Source organism: Stylophora pistillata, chromosome 8, assembly GCF_964205215.1.
Source record: "Stylophora pistillata chromosome 8, jaStyPist1.2, whole genome shotgun sequence".
NCBI lineage: Eukaryota > Metazoa > Cnidaria > Anthozoa > Scleractinia > Pocilloporidae > Stylophora > Stylophora pistillata.
Window position 1 is genome coordinate 1,540,001 of NC_142526.1, and position 16,493 is coordinate 1,556,493.

Below are 16,493 nucleotides of genomic sequence, written 5' to 3' on the forward strand. Positions count from 1 at the left end.
ATGTGTGAAATTTGTAAATCTCTCCATGAGCTCCCTTGGCGTTTTCTCAGATGAATGCTCTACGTTCTTAGACATGATGAATGACATAGGCATTGACAAAAAGCAGCAACTCTGCATAATCAAGAGAATGATAAATAAAGCTATTAGAGCAACATATTACGTCGTTTGTTGTAGAAATAGGAATGACATGCGCAGATGTTTTTTTTCGCTAGATTCATATTTGCGCAATACAAATCAATAAATATTATTATTATTATTATTATTATTATTATTATTATTATTATTATTATTATTAGGAACTGAGACAACCCAACTGCTGGACGAATATAAACTGCCCAAAGGCGAAAATGAGATAAACTGGAGTAACTGCTCAAAGCGAACTACTGTATGACTAACGGAAGCCGAAACTCTGAACTTGAGAAAAACTAATTTATATACGCGAAAACGAGTAGCTAAGTTAAAGTGCAATTAGCGCCTATATTACGAAAGAAACAGAAGCTAACTAACCAGCGAAAAAAATACTAACGAGCGACGAGAAACAGCGACAACACAAAAGGACACCCTAGTGATTGATTGAATGAGTAAACAAAACAAAACAAAAAAAAACATTCCGCACGCTAAAACCCTACAGCTGTATAACGACAACCAACAACTTTGAGATATAATCTTACCGGATGGTGGTCAGCATTATAGAACTCCCCAATTACCCCAAGAACACCCCCATTATAGAACACCCCAAAAGGCTGAGTGTTAGTATAGGTAAGAGACCTTTCTTGTCTTAAGTTTTGATATGAAGTCGAGGAAAAATGGTGGGAAACCCGGACATGATTTTCTTATGAGTCATTCATATGCTTCAATCTCACGATAATCTCTGCACAACAATCGCTTGAACAGTTAAAAATGTTAACAACCGAGAAATAAAGAGAAAAAGTAGGTTCTCTGTGACACCCTTTTTTTGTTTTACTGGTAATTGTTTGGTAGTGTAGCAATCGCTTGCATAGAACATTCTCAATTTTTCATACGGTGCAACAGGGAAACAAGAAGCTTGAGCCAAAGGGCACTCTGATCCACCTTTCGTTTTCAGTAAACTCACACTATGCTTGATCTCTTTATAGACGTATATTGACGCACGAACCACTGATTTATTATTCTTACAGGAAATATGCAATGGCCCAATTTTTGTTTCTTCATCTTACTTTTTGTCGTGAAGTGCGTATTTGCTAATGAACAGTGCAAGATGGAGATCAACTTTCAAGGGATGAGACTTCAAAAGTTCGTCCTAAAAACGATATCAATATCAGCTCCTCATATCTGTGATATCCAATGTAAACAATAAATCATATGCCAAAGCTACAACTACAATAGAAAGGAGGAGATCTGCGAACTGAACAACCACACGAAAGAGGCGAGGCCTGAAAACTTTCGCTCGGCCCCCACCTGGTTCTATATCGGGCGTTTGAACGGAAGAGGTATGATTTTATTTGAAAAAAAATTTTGAAAAGAGGGATTTACAGATATTGTATTTTTCAGAGCGTAATATGTAGTTACTGATGTAGTGAAAACGCCTTGCTTGTACTACATAATTTTTGGCTCAGTCAGCAGGCATTTTATCCCATGAAAGCCCTTAAGCGGAAATTTTTTGAAAGAAAATAGCGCGCGGGCCTTTTTTTATTCTCCTTTTTCTTTTTTATCTTATCGTGTTTTACCAAGAGAATATAAACTGTTTGTATTCTGTGCTTTTAATCGTCAACTCATGTAATGTCACGTTGGGCAACTTTGACAGCAGCTTTTTTCTACAATCCAGGTTTTGTTTTAAAAACTTCCATATTCAAGTTACCTATTGTGTGAGATTTTTTAACAACCTATCTAACTGTTCCTGTGTTGCCTGAGAAAAATGAAAGTGTGACAAAAGATGAGTTGAATCCGAGGAAACTGAAAAGTATTCATAAATACTATTTCTCGGTGATATTATATAGAGTATTCTTCCGATGTTTTTCATAATGATATAATTGCTACTTTACCTTTAGCTATTCGTGGAAGGTAATGAAAGATTTCAAAGGAAATAGTCCACCACATTTAAGTTGATCCTCTTAAGTTTCTCACTTTTCCAAGAAGAGATTTTAGGAAATGAACGAAGTAGTTATCTTCAGAATTTACTCTTGAGCTTATTATCTGTTGCAGCACCCTTGGGTTCCATTCTGCAATTACCAGCACTTTCTTGCCAAGAAATAAAGGTAAGTGAGGAAGACGATGCTATTATCAACAAGTACTGGCTGAATGCAACTGGTAATGGAAAAACACAGTTGATATATTGTGATCTGAACTTACTTCATTTGATCTCAGCCTATTTCCATCAAATATTATTTATTTAACTGTTTCAATTGACTCTGTTTATTTCTATTTTATCTATTCTTTCACCATTTACCATTTATCTTCCAGACATTGACGAATGTAAGAGTGATATCTTGCCCTTCGACGTTAATGCAAACTGTTCAAACACTTATGGTTCGTATAAATGCACATGCAAGAGGGGATACAACGGAACTGGACATTCATGCGCAGGTATGATGAACTTAATTCGCTTACGTAAGAGTTTCACCTATGTTTCATCCTCACCTTAGTTCTTCCGCTGCAGTCTTTCAGCAGTCGTTTCCATGAACGTTAGCCCCCATCTATACACTAGAGTAGTCCTCTTCTATAGCCTGAATCACTTCCTGCAAAAAGATTGACAGTTTTCTCAAGACCTCAGAATTGTGAGGTCAGAAGGAATTCTACTCTCTGCGAGAGAGGATGTCATTAATGAACAATATCTGCTGCTCCGATACTTCTGTATTTTCAAATCTTCACTCAGATATCGATGGATGTGGGAATTACACCTTTGAGACACAAATGCTTAATGCATCAATACCAATGGGTTTAGAATTGTACACGCCGGAAGTGAAGTTGACTACCAAATATCCATCATCAAGTTCTTAACTAGTTTTCTTCGCGATTACTTATCGGCTTTTGTCCTGTAGATGTTGACGAATTTGTAAATGACATCTTCATTTGAGGTGTAAATGCGACCTGTGTAAACAAGAATGGCTCCTATGGTTGTACTTGCAAGGCAGGATCAGTTGGAGTTGGAGGCGTTTGTACCGGTGCATTAAGTATTCTTTTGAAAAAACTTGGAATAAACCAAATATAGAATGCTTATCAAAAGATAGTACACTTCCCTGCCGTCTAAGCTGTAAAATCCATAAGTAAGAAGAACAATCTTGATGAAGAGGATCTTCCCTAAAAATCAGATGATTGCTATCTGCGCTAAGGGCAGCAATAATACTGTGTTAATGTCCAAACCAGAGCCGTAGTTTCTCATTGGTATCTGCCCCATGATATTTTCTGATATTTCTTACAACGGGGGTGGAAATGTCTTTGGTAAGATACCCCCTCTCCCCCCTACTTTGTACCTTCCCCACAAAAGCAGGGACTGTTGTTCCACATGACTTTGTAAAAACTGATAAAATAAAGCATGCAAAGGAAAATATGCCAATCAAGAAGAATAAATCATATGAAAATACAGGGAATGTATAAATACCAGGAGTAGTTTGCCCGATGTGCCAAGGCAAAGTCAAACAAAGTCCTTTGAATGGTTTTTAAAGTCTTTTTCAAACACGATCAGCCGTCGAGGAAATGAGAGATTAGGAAGAGTGAAGCGAATTATTTCAAACGGTACTAGCCTACGAACACTCCTGAATTATGGTTGGCCATTTGTTTCAAAATCATGACACGATATATGTGTAGTTTTTTTCCCACGTATACTTGTAATCATTCCTGCTACACGATATACGTGCGTTTTTTACCACGTATACCTGCGTTTTATTCCCAAGTATATGACCATTTTCTTATAAACATGCATATATATGCGCACAAAAAAGCCCATATATATGCCTTACGAACAAACGTTTGTATATGAGGTTATAGCAGGCCATCATATAAAAAGCATCAAATTATACCGTTAGCAATAAACCTACTTCATGTACAATAGAGCCGGAAAGTAACTTCAGTTTGAATCAAGCATGGCCGCCATGGTCGTCTTAATTACGATCAAGGTTTGATTCTTATCTATTGCCTTCGCGGTAGTGGTGGTTGTTAGTTCCCTAACAACGGATTTGTTGGAATCCGTGGACTGTCTGTTGAGAGACTGTGAACGTTACTTTTCAAATGCTGACCGAAACATGTCAGAAAACTTATTTGTACGACTCCAGGTTACTTTCGGGTGTCTCGAAACTTCAGACCTCGAAACTTAATATCCCTTGACCCCTTAAAAAATTATTGAAATTGTAATCGCAGTTCTACATGAATGAAGATTTATTTACGATAACTATCGTGACTAATCCCAGGTGTCAAGTCATGCAACAATCCCGCATTGATAATTGGAGACAGGTAAAAGGTTTCCTATATTTTTTATTCAAAAAAAAAAAAAAAAAACCAGAACGACAAGGACAATGGCAAAATTATTTCACTTTCTTTGGTGTAATCTCTGAAAAAGAGAAAAACACGAACTCCTCGGACGGTGCAGCGATCGATTGTCCTAAATGTTGATACCAGAATAATACGTTTTCTGTAAACTTATCTTCTTTAATCTTCTTTAAATTTCGTATGGATTGAACAAATCCGTTGTTGGGGAACTAACAACCACCACTACCGCGAAGGCAATGAGTAAAAACCAAACATTGATCAAGATTGAGACGACCATGGCTGCCATGCTTGATTCAAACTGAAGTTACTTTCCGGCTCTATTGTACATGAAGTAGGTTTATTACTAACGGTATACTTCGATGCTTTTTACATGATGGCCTGCTATAACCCATATACAAACCTTTGTTCGTAAGGCATATGTATGGGCTTTTTTTGTGCGCATAAATTTGCGTGTTTGTAAGAAAAGGGTCATATTTCTTGGGAATAAAACGCAGGTATACGTGGTAAAAAACGCACGTATATCGTGTAGCAGGAATGATTGCAAGTATACGTGGGAAAAAACTGCACATATATCGTGTCATGATTTTGAAACAAATGGTCAACCATAGTGAATACATCAAAGTGAAATTTTATTCCTATGGTCATTTGTAATGACAATTATCCTGGGACGTTGGCGAACTGACATAAAGGCGTTGTTTGACTGAAATTAGACGTGGACGAATCGACCTCATACGTTGGCGAACTGACGTTTGTGAACTGACACGTTGGCGAAACGACCGTCATTCCTTTCAAAAGTTCTTTCCATTGGGATGGGCTTTCAAAGCTATATAAATTAATTGCTTTCCTCTTTGACGGGTAACTCACCTCTAGTTCTTACAACTAGATTCAACGCATTCAAAATATAACGGTAAAATCCCAGAGATACCTGCTAAGACGGTTCCCAAGTGTGGTCTTCTCATCAAGCTTACTTAAGCGCTATGGTAAAGGCTCTACAACGTCGGGCGACTAAACTCATGGTCGGGAAAAGGATTTCTTACTAGAACGTTTAAATAAGACTAGTTTGATGTCACTATCTTCCAGACGTATCTATTTAGACTTATTTTTTTTATTCAAATGCCTGCATAGTTATTATGACCTCGACATCTCTGAGAATCGCATAGCTTAAAGTAAACACGCGCTCTGATTGGTCAATACGTCAACCGGAAGAGAGGGTATTTAGCGTGGAATCGCACTAATGCATAAAGCGATATCGCTGACGTGAGTCGCCAGCAAAAATTACTGTTACGAACGTAAAAACGTAAATACAACTAGCGCCACGAAAATATGAACAAATATGAACAAATTTATAGAAAACGAATGTCTTCCAAATTTTGACTTGAAATTCAAATTTTTAGAAAATTGGAGGAAACCACTCACGCTCAAAAGTACGAGAAAACGCATAGAAAAAAAAAAATCAAAATGCCAGAGACGAGCCGAAGAAAGCCAAACGACAGTTCTTGCCGAGGAAAACCAAACAAGCGTTACGAAAGAAAACCAAAACAAGTATCAATGCCGAAAAAGGTCAAGCATCTTTTCCGGAAATCCAAACCATTGTAGACTATACAGACGACGAACTGGCCTATTTAGAGACAACATGGTTTCAAAAAACACTAGACGGCAAATTCACAAATTCGAGTGGTCGCAAAACAGTCATCCAAGCGCTCCGTGATGATTTCGACCCACCAGAGCTCACTGGCCACTCCAATCCAGAATCCATATCCAGCTACAGCCATAATCCTCTGGAAATAGCGGCGAATGTCGAATAAGTTGGCCGGTTTCAACCCATGCCAAGCACAACTACCAACAGCTATTCAAGTCATGCTTTACGGGAGATTGTTCTCAATAGCTCAGCCACGCCAAGCAACACAGCAGCTACCAGTGACCTTGACAGCAATGCCAGTCGTTCTAGTTACCTGATGGCAGGAGCAGTTGGCGGAATGTTTACTGGAGTAACTTTTAATAAGTGTCCAGTAAATATTTCCATAAACTTTCAGTCTAGCATTGATACCAACGAGCGACTCCCTGCAATGAAAGAAAACAGTGAAAATTGTGACTTTTAACCTTTTTTTAATTGTTTTTCGTCACAGTTTACCGAGAAACTCCAGTCTTAATCATTATATTTTGAATACACTTGTTTTTACAACTGTAAAGCACTTTCCGGTTTTTTGTCGATCTTGCTTTGATACCGGAACGCTTGAAATTTTCATTTCGCTTGAGGATTTGACCATTCAGTTGTTGATTGTCGGCGCCACATTTTGCCAAGTTAAGTGGTAGCAGGCAAATCTCTGTCTTAAATAACTCCATAATTTGTACTTTCAGTTTTTTTGCTGAAGATTGTAAAATGTGGGGCACTGCTTTCTCCACGAGTTTGAAATAAAAGTGTGGTTTTCATTCTAAAAATATCTTGTTCACTCTATTCGCTAGATATTGACACCTGACTTTGAAAGGGTTTCCATTGTTTGCGCACTGGCGTGGCGCACAAAAATACAAAACATCTTGTTACGCCCAGTGATTTGATGGCTTTAGCTATGCCGTTCAAGAAAAATTCACGAGGTACAATTGAAATTGTCGACGGTTCAAAAGTGAGCGACTTAACTTGCTTTCCGTTCCCTTAACAATGACAGTTCTGACAGTTGTCTCTAAAATGGCTTTCTTAAGGGCGTGCGTACGAAATAAAAACAAACAATAACATTGCCGTTTTAATTTCTTGTTTTCTTATTTTTATTCAGTTATGCGATTCAAGAAAAATTCACTACCTGACTCGTGAATTCCACGTTAAATTTCACTTGAAAAATCGATATCGCACTCATCGCTTCGCGATTCGTGCGATATCGGTTTTTCGCGTGAAATTTAACGTGGAATTCACTCGTCAGGCAGTGAATTTTTCTATAGTATCGAAAACGTCAGCTTTTTTACTCGTAACGGTGGCCAATTTACCATTTCAACTTTTTTGATATATTCAAATTATCTCTGAGTATCTGCAGTTTTATGATTCTGAGCATAAACCCTATAATTTAAGGAACACTGAACTAACTTTTAAAAATAACTATGAGATATGATGAATATATGAAGTTCATATATGAGATATATGAAGTTCATATATTCATCATATCTGATTTATCATCACGGGTTTATTACGAATCAACTAAACGGCCTGCTTCCAGTTGGCTTGTTAGCTCAATTGGTAGAGCGTTGCACTAGTATCGCAGAGGTCAGTAGTTCGAGTCCCATACAGGCCTGATTTTTTGTTTTAATTTTTTTGGTTTTTTTTTTTTTTGGTTTGTTTTTTTTGGTTTGTTTTTTTGTTTTTTTGTTTTTTTTTTCAGGTCTGATTTTCGCTATTGCATAAATAGCGCTCTCTACTGCGATGATCGTACATCATACGTAAAACTAGCTATGCTAGAACAGAATTATTTAGGTCGTCTTTTTTCCCCAGAGTTGCTCGTCTTTGAAACAATTTACCTATATCTATTAGGAGAAGGGAATCACTTTCTAAGTTCAAAAATTACCTAAGACTCTACTGTTTAGCTATTGATAGCAGCGATTTAATGTAATTGTTATTTAATTTTAGTTAGCATTAAGTTTTAACATGTAGCATTTTACCATACTTATTTTATGATACTGCCTGTCATTATGTATACTTTATTTATGTTCTCGTTTCCGTCTATGTAGTTTCTTGTGACCTTTATCATTAGGGAAGTTCATTCCTGTTGCTAGGTCTCCGAAGAGCTATTGAATTAAATGTTTGTATGTACATATATTTATTTGCTGTAAATTGATTAAAGTAAAGTAAGACAAGTTCTTTCTTCGGTAAAAGTTTCAAACTCTCTGGATAACATATCAGGGAAAACTCTCAGAGTACAAGAAGGCAGCAAGAAACCATTATGAAGTGTCTCTCCAGGCAAATTGACTTCTTAAGGATATTACCCTGCCATTATCTTATTCTAAACCAAAACTTTACATGAACTTCTTTTGTTATTTGCAAACCAAATAGGTGATGAATGCCGATCCATTGTTTTCAAAGAACCCTTACAGGACAAAGTCATGAAAGGCCACCTGATCAGGCTTGTAGAGGTGCCCCATCAAGGCAGCTGAAATGTGCTGTGTTATATGGAGCCAAATTGCGTGTCCATAAATGTTGGGCTTTCACAAGAAGGGAACTACATTTGTGAGTTAAACAATGCTTCGGACGAAAGCCCAGGCTCGTCCGACCTTCAGAGTAAAGAAGATTATACCCAGCTCACTATCGAGGTAAAGTGACCTAATTTATTTTAGACAATGAACAATTATTGTGGGCGTTCACTTTGAAGGATTACTTCTTAAACTAGCCTTGCAATTCTTGTACATGTATTGAATTCAAGGGATTCCTCAGGATTGCATTAGGCATCCTGAGAAACGTTTTGACCTGATTTCGTTTGAAATCGTCTGAGCACCATTTCGTTCGGTACTTTTAGTAATCTACCAAATGTCGGATAAGACGTAAAGCCGCAGGTCCCGTCTCCTGCAGGGTTATGGGTAGGAGACGTTAATTTCCCACGCACGAGATTACTGTGTTGTGGATGTCTGCCCTGAGGTGGGATGGGCGGGAAGGGAGATCGTTACATGGACTGAAGCGCCAGCCGGAGGCGCCTGATAATGCTGACGTCCGATCTCAACCTTATCATTGTAACTAGACACGTAACCTTACGATACTGTTAAGCGTGACTGAATATATCCACATAGAAGTCTGCGCTATATAAAGGTAAATGTCAAAAAATGTAAAAAAATGTAAATGTTTATTTTTAAGTGTTACACATTGTACTTAATAAAACTATCGAGGAATATGCTATGAAACTATGAAATAACCCTCGTGATTAGTACTAGTACAGCCTTATATAGGGTAACATTGGCCTTTCTATCTCTTTGGTTACCTATCCTGTGATGGATAGCTCTAGAAACAGAGATTGGGGGAGAACTTCCAAGGAAAAAGTCAAGAAAAAAAACTATTCGACTACTTTTATCTATTTATGAGGAGTCACCTGAGGGGAGAATACTAAAGCTAAGATACATCAGTGGTGTAATCCCTGAAATGTTAAGAAAAGAAACAACAAGATACCCATGGCTGAAAGAAAGGGACCCATTCAAAAAAAATAAACCGGTACTCAACAAACCAAATATCGAGTACCACGATTGGTAGATTTTCTGGTTTAATGACTGATGTGTAATTTGTCGTTGTCTGCACTTTATCAAAAAGCCTCAAGAAGTTATCGTTCCAGAAAAAATGTGTTCCTTTGAGATTACATGATAACCCGGGAAAGTAAACAAGCCATGGATGTTTATAATACTCAGTCATGTCGTTTTGAGAAGAATGATAACATGTGCAATTACAGGCGAAAGATTACAGGCGCCAGATGATTACATGTGAACTATTTAAGGAAGCAAGCAGACCAGGACACAAACTGAACAAACTTTTGCCTGCCGATAATAACTGCCATTACAATATAAGGAAGAAAAGAAAATTTAGTATCGCCAAGTTTTCAACTAAAAGAACACAATTAAGTTTTATTAATAACAATGCAAGGAAGGCTAACACCCTTTTATAATTAACATTTGGTTCATACTTTAGCGTGCAATATCAAGTTAAGGAGCACACGGGAAGTTTGGAGAGCAGGAAAGAAGCGAAGGAGTCTCCCGAGGCAATAGCTGAGGGCAACTCTAGCTTCTTGAGTGATCTCAAAACTTCTTACGTGCTCCATAACTCCATAATGCACAGCTGAAAGCATGAACCAATTGTTTTAGAACATAGCCGGTGGAATTGTGCATCAAATCCGACGGGAAAAACGTACAACAGTATCAAGCGAAGTGAATAGTGACGGCGCTGATGCCGAGTCACCTTTTCCGTTGTTTATCCCTTATTCTGCCTCATTTAAGAACTGTAGCCCATGGGAAAATGTCGGAAAATTGTCTTCGTTTTGGGACTAGTGGGCCGAGTTTCTGTTTGTAGCCATTATTGTCGCGAAATATATTATTTTTCCCCGCGCTAACAATGGCCGCTCGCGCGAAAAAAAAAAAATTCTGGCGAAGCGATTTGCTGACGATATCAGCGTGCACTATCGGGATTTTTTAGCACGCTTACGTAGATTGAATTTGATAGCGCGGTTCTGCTAGCTATGTTCTAATTAAAATTATCTCAATTATAAACATGTAATTATATAATATATCTGATTATTTAACTTCTCGTCTTTTATACACTTACATATACAGATATATACAGGTATAGATTATTTTTCACATTTTAAATACATTTTGTATTTTTTTTGTCTAGTTTTTATATATATCTTTACTTAGTATTGTAACAACAACATAATTCAGCCCTTTGGCTGCTAAGTTTTTTTTAATAAAACGATCTATCTATCTATCTATCTATCTATCTATCGAATCCCTGCAGCAGCAGTCCCTGTTTCAACAATGGCACATGTCAAGCTGAATACACTGACAAAGTATTTCGATGTAACTGTCCTTTAGGATTCACTGGTGTATACTGCAAGAAATGTAATCAAACACAAAACTGTAAAGCGGAATCCATACCGAATAATAATCAAAGAGTATTCAGGGGTATGAACATATCTGTGCTTTTTTTTTTTTTTTTTTCATGTAGCCTGCAGCTTGCACTTTGAAGATAGAATCGATGGGTGGGAAAATACAGGAAGAGCTTTTATTTACCAGCCAACATTTGGTGACAATCCAGTTTCGTGCCATAGAGAAAGCGCCCAGCTGCAAGGAGGCTGGTGAGTAGGTGGGAGCTGAGAAACGGCCCAAATAGAGCGATCCCGCAGGATGGTAGCATCCAGATGGGCCGACGTACCCGACGGAACTCTCACCTCACCTTGTTTTCGTATCGTCGGCAAGAATATCTCGTTTCTCGTCATTGGGGAAGGTGACTTAAGTAGTGTTCGTGCAGAGCTTATTGTCCACAACCATGTGAGATTGTGCAGCACTTTGGCCATTATGTTTCCTTTAATTCTTGTGAAACAGCCTAAGTAGATTGATCAGAGTATCAGAGATTTGTTTTTTTCAAAATTGCGAAACCATTTTGAGCTTCGTGTTATCCATAAGGTTTGCTTATTTTTAGCTTCCCTAGAGGAAAGTTCACAAGATAACTAACTATGCGTCTCGCACACTATATTTTACTTTATTTGTCTTTGGCTTACCCTCGCTCGAAACAACAGTTTTTTTCCCCTAATTTCAAGGCATTGGAAGTAAATTAATGTCTGATATAGTCCTTTTAGATATGTCAGCCGTCGTCGAAACAAAGGTTTAAAAACTTTTTGTGTTTGTTGTTACGTTTAGGTCGTCAGAAAAGAGACAGAAAACTGTTTTGAGGCAATGTACTCTAAGACCAGGGACGTATATATAGAGGAGTTTATTTGTCATTACGCCAGAGTCAGTCTCGTTGTCGAAACGGATTGTTGTTGGGGACACATCAACTTTGATGACCTCAAAGGAGATATTATTTGTCCTCGCGATTTAGACGAGAAAAACTAAAGAGACAGCGGCTTTTGAAACTGACATATCACCTCAAGTCTGTTTTTTGCAAATAGTCACATTGAAAGTATGGTTAAACAGGTTTTGACGTAGAATAGTAGTTGCTTTGTGCTGGCATAAATAGGCACAAATCACTCTGTTTTTTTCAACAGTAACAAAGCATTTTGAAACAATTTTATGCACCTGTCTGTGAAGGCTATAATCATATAATCCAATCGTTATATCGGTTTAATGCGATAACAAGGAGAGTCAATTGCTTTAGATGCTAGCCATCGCATATTAAAGTGTTTTTTTTTTCGTTGAAATGTCTTTTGAAGGCATTAAAGGACACAAAATCCATATCTGTTAAAGCTCCTAGCAGATTCTGTTCAGGATGAGATCGGTTAAATTAGGTCAGTTGACGGTTGAAGGTTAATTTTTTGGCATGTCGTTTAGAAATGAAATAAACGCGTGAATTTTGGCTGTAATTTTTCGTAACAGGCTACAATTTTTCCAATAATCTAATAGTCGGTTATTAGGTTTTGGTCTTCACCTATGTGTCTTATTAGCGTAATTACATCATCTTTGCTGCCGCTGGACGTATTAATAGCCTGCTCAGTCAAGTGGTGTACTTGTGTGGGGAGTCGCATAAGGATCTCAAAGTCGTTGTTTATCAGAGATCAGATCTCATCGATGCTTTTATCGGTCTCCCCGATCTTGTAATGAAACTTTTTTATTCTCGTACACAGTTGGCGGAAGAGCGCCTGCTTTTTCTTTCTTAGTCTTGCTTCGAACGGCTCTCTGCCTCCTTGGTCTGTAATAATTTACCCATTCTTTCCGATTTCCACCTCTTTTGGATTATTATCTGCCGCCAAAGAGGTCATAAATTTAGCGGCACTGAATGGCATACTAGAGGAACAGGGTAACTGGCTGTCCACTTTGTAAACCGTTTAAAGGACTCCTTCGAAATAGTTTCAAAGTTCATAGCATACTGAAGTACTGACTACATATCTCATGTCTGAAAATTCTAGATCTATGGTACTGATGTTTTCTATGAGACGATTAATGCCTCTAAAAACCTTCAACAGTTGAATCGTCGTGGAACACTACTTTGGAATGAGGAGGTTGAGCGTAATACAATGCTGGTGGGAGAGCTCGGGCTTTGTCTTTTGTGGTTTCACTCCGCACTGTTCTCTGCCTCACAGGACGATATTTTTCCACCAACTCCTTCATCGCTACTTCAATTGGAAGATCTATCCTTGCAGCTGTTTGAGGCTTCATCACTTCAACATCTGCCAACTCAATACTAAATGTTGGAACTGGATAAAACGATTTGTCATGTGTAAAGTATTTAGCCCTCCACTTTGTCGTTCTTTTTGATGATTCTTTTGCAATTGTGCCAAAGTCTCGAGCATACTGTAAAGCTGTGAAAGTCTCGTTTTTGAAGTGAGAGACTGCATAAAGGTTTTCATCTACAGTGGTCAGTAACGTACGGAGGTCAACGTCACCAAGATAATCCTCATTTATGCTCTTCAAGTTATTTTGCAATCGTGCCATACCTTGTTCGAGGAGTTCCAACGAGACCTGTGTTTTCTTTGATACAGTTCCTTCGCGACCATTTGTTGCTGCTGCTTCTTTCATGTTGTAGTGCTGTTTAGCCGTAGCAACTGTGCTTTTAATATATTCATTCACTGATGAAAGATTGTTCACAGCATCTTGAAGGGATAGTGATACCGCGTCTAGGGTTTGAGCACCAATTCCAAAACTGTCGTATAGTTTTCCAAGGGTTTGGAGGAAGGACACTGTGCCGGTAAGAGGTGAAACTATTTTAACATTCCAGCAGCTACGTCCGACACAAAGATAGTGTTCTGCAAACAGCATATTCCGTGGACTTGCGCAAAGGTGCAGGTTTCACCAGTTCCATCATTAGTTCCTTCTTTTTCAGTGCCCATCAATGTTTCAACAGCTGTGGTTCTGGGATCAAAGGTCTTAACCTTCCTCTCCACGATGTCAGTGAAGACAATGACGTCGCCATAATGACACAGCCTCGTGACTTCCATGCATGAATCGGACGAATTCAGCAAGAGCTGTTTCACGTTTGAATTTGCGAGGTCACAGTCGTATAACCCACCTGCTTTACCAGATGCAGCGAAGTATGCTGACCGTCTCCACACACAAAGAGATTCAATACTTGAAATGCCATCGGGATAATTCATTTCTCGCATGCTAGTACCAACGACGGCAACTCCGTTGTAGCTTAGTTCCAATTAAATAATCCTTTGGTGCTCGTCATCCGCACACCAAAGGATGACCGTACTCGCCACGCAAATTGACGTTGGTTTCACTTAAGGCGTGTTAAGCTGGACGATTTCTGGGTTCTTAACTTGTGCAGCTAATGCTTGTAAATGTGTCGCAAGTCGCTTCCGAAGAATTGGCACTGTGCCCTCCTGTAACAATCTAAAATGACCCAGCTGTGAAAGTTGCTCTGCCCGCGATTCAGGCCCTCCAGCTTTAAACTTACTTTGCCTCCCGAGTCAATAACACGAATTGCCTTAGATCCTAGCTAACAAACGAAAACTATACCGTTAGTAAAGCAAAGGTCCCTTGCATCTTTGAATGTTTCTTTCCGTACGTGTACATCAACTGGTTGATGCAAACGTAATTCCACGAGACGAGTCTCTCTGGATTCGAAGTCATAGTCTAACACGAGCACTTTTCCTTGAGCCCCCTTTCAACTGCAATTGGACTTTTGCCTACCCCACTCTGATTGGTTTTCCAAAAGCGATACTTTTCTGGAACTATTGTGTGCACGACCAAACTTATTCCTCTCAGTAATTATAGTATCTGGGTTCTAGTAAGGAGAAGATCGGTTCTACAGCCATCCGATCTTTATTCCTTACGCAGTCCAGGGTCAGCAGTTTTCGTAACCTCTTACGCACATCAGGGCAAGCAGAATCGCGGAGTGTTCGAATTAGAACTAGACTACCGTTCGCGCCCTCAAGATCGATGAACCAGTTGGCCAAGCTGCTTTTCATACTCTTGCCAAGATAAACCACATCTGGCAGGGCGACAGGAAGCGAAAGTTCAGGAGGTAATGTACCATCTTGGGCCATGGAGTTTAGGTTTGACAACGCCTTCTTGTTACACTCCTCACAATCGATAATAACTGTTGCTGCAAGAAACCTATTACACTTTAATTATTTTTGTAAACACCGGTCACAAGCCCTTAAGGAAGGAATGCGTGAGACCTGGCCTTTTTTTTTTTGCAGGCTGCACAAACAGATTTGAGCTCAACACACTCATCACAGCTGCTAAAGCAAGAAAGCAAGTCATTCGATACAATTTGACTGACAGAAGTCTGGAGCTTCAAGCACATTTGGCATGTTTGCAGGGTCTTAGCGGTGTCTTGTATAGATTTCGAACGATAGTACACACCAACTGCAATTGACGAGCCGTTGTCCGATGATGTGCCTACGACCACAGCGCTTGTTAAGAGCTTTTTTTTCATTTCCTCTGGATCAGGAATGGAGTTGCTGCTGAAAGTGTTTTGGTCTAACAACTCAGTTATATTAGCCCAAACACCATTTTCTGAAGTGAATCATATTCTAGGACAGGTTTTGATACAGTTCCATCAATAGCTTGAGACAATGGAATAACGTTCAACTTATCTGTAGAAACAAGCGCTGGTAAATCGGCTTCTCGATTAAAGGCAAAGGAATACAAAAGACAACAGATGCGGTTTGATCACCCCCCCTCCTGGCTGTAGTATAACCAGCTTGAAAGCGTTTTGACGATTCAGTTGACGGACCGCAAAGGTTGAAATCAGAAAATGTGTTGAATTCTTTCAGTCCACCTCTCCCAGTTCCGAAGAAACCAGGCCCTCTCACAAAATTTCGTGTCCGACTACCTCCGAGATACTTGATAGTGTCAAAAAACTCGCTCACATCTCGGTCGCATGTGAAATCAGAAGCAGATTTAGGATTAACTGAAGCGAAAGAGGTAGTGTTGTCAATAAATTTGTAGTATAGACAATCTTCCGGGATCTTTCCTTTCTCAAGAAGCTGATTGAGTTTGATAGCAACTGGATGGGCGTTTTCCACACACCTACACGAATAAAGGTACACAAACGTCTAAATACGCGAAGACCACTTACAGACCAGTGCTAACAATTTTTCAATTCTCATAAATTATAGTGCAACAACATTTTCCACCCAATAGTAAGCAACCACTACAAAACTCAGAAGGTTTGAGTTGGGGCCAATAGAAACTACAGGATCAAACACAAATAAGTCATTTATCCTCCATCTTTCTAGTTACATAAACACTCACAAGTTAAAACATGTCAAGTCATCATCCAAGTTTGCATCGCTTATCCCACCACCCTCTAGATACTGTATTGAATCTTTCTTGTCAACATGGCCAGCTTCATTAAAAGCACAAGGTTTTTCTTTTTCCCATGATTCAGTAGATGAACTGACAGTCTCATTATG

The 16,493-nt window shown here is 38.9% G+C and overlaps 1 protein-coding gene across 1 annotated transcript; it reads right to left on the minus strand.

The window, feature by feature from the left end:
• Window positions 1-13,046: 13,046 nt before the first annotated feature.
• On the minus strand, window positions 13,047-14,031 carry LOC148724392 (uncharacterized). The gene has a single exon (XM_088730850.1). The coding sequence runs from the start codon at window positions 13,882-13,884 to the stop codon at window positions 13,075-13,077; it is 810 nt and encodes a 269-aa protein (XP_088586976.1). The 5' UTR covers window positions 13,885-14,031; the 3' UTR covers window positions 13,047-13,074.
• Window positions 14,032-16,493: the final 2,462 nt, after the last annotated feature.

Bases quoted from the DNA above. Each gene is read 5' to 3' on its own strand.
- LOC148724392 (XM_088730850.1), bottom strand. From the start codon at position 13,884: ATGCTGTTTGCAGAACACTATCTTTGTGTCGGACGTAGCTGCTGGAAT.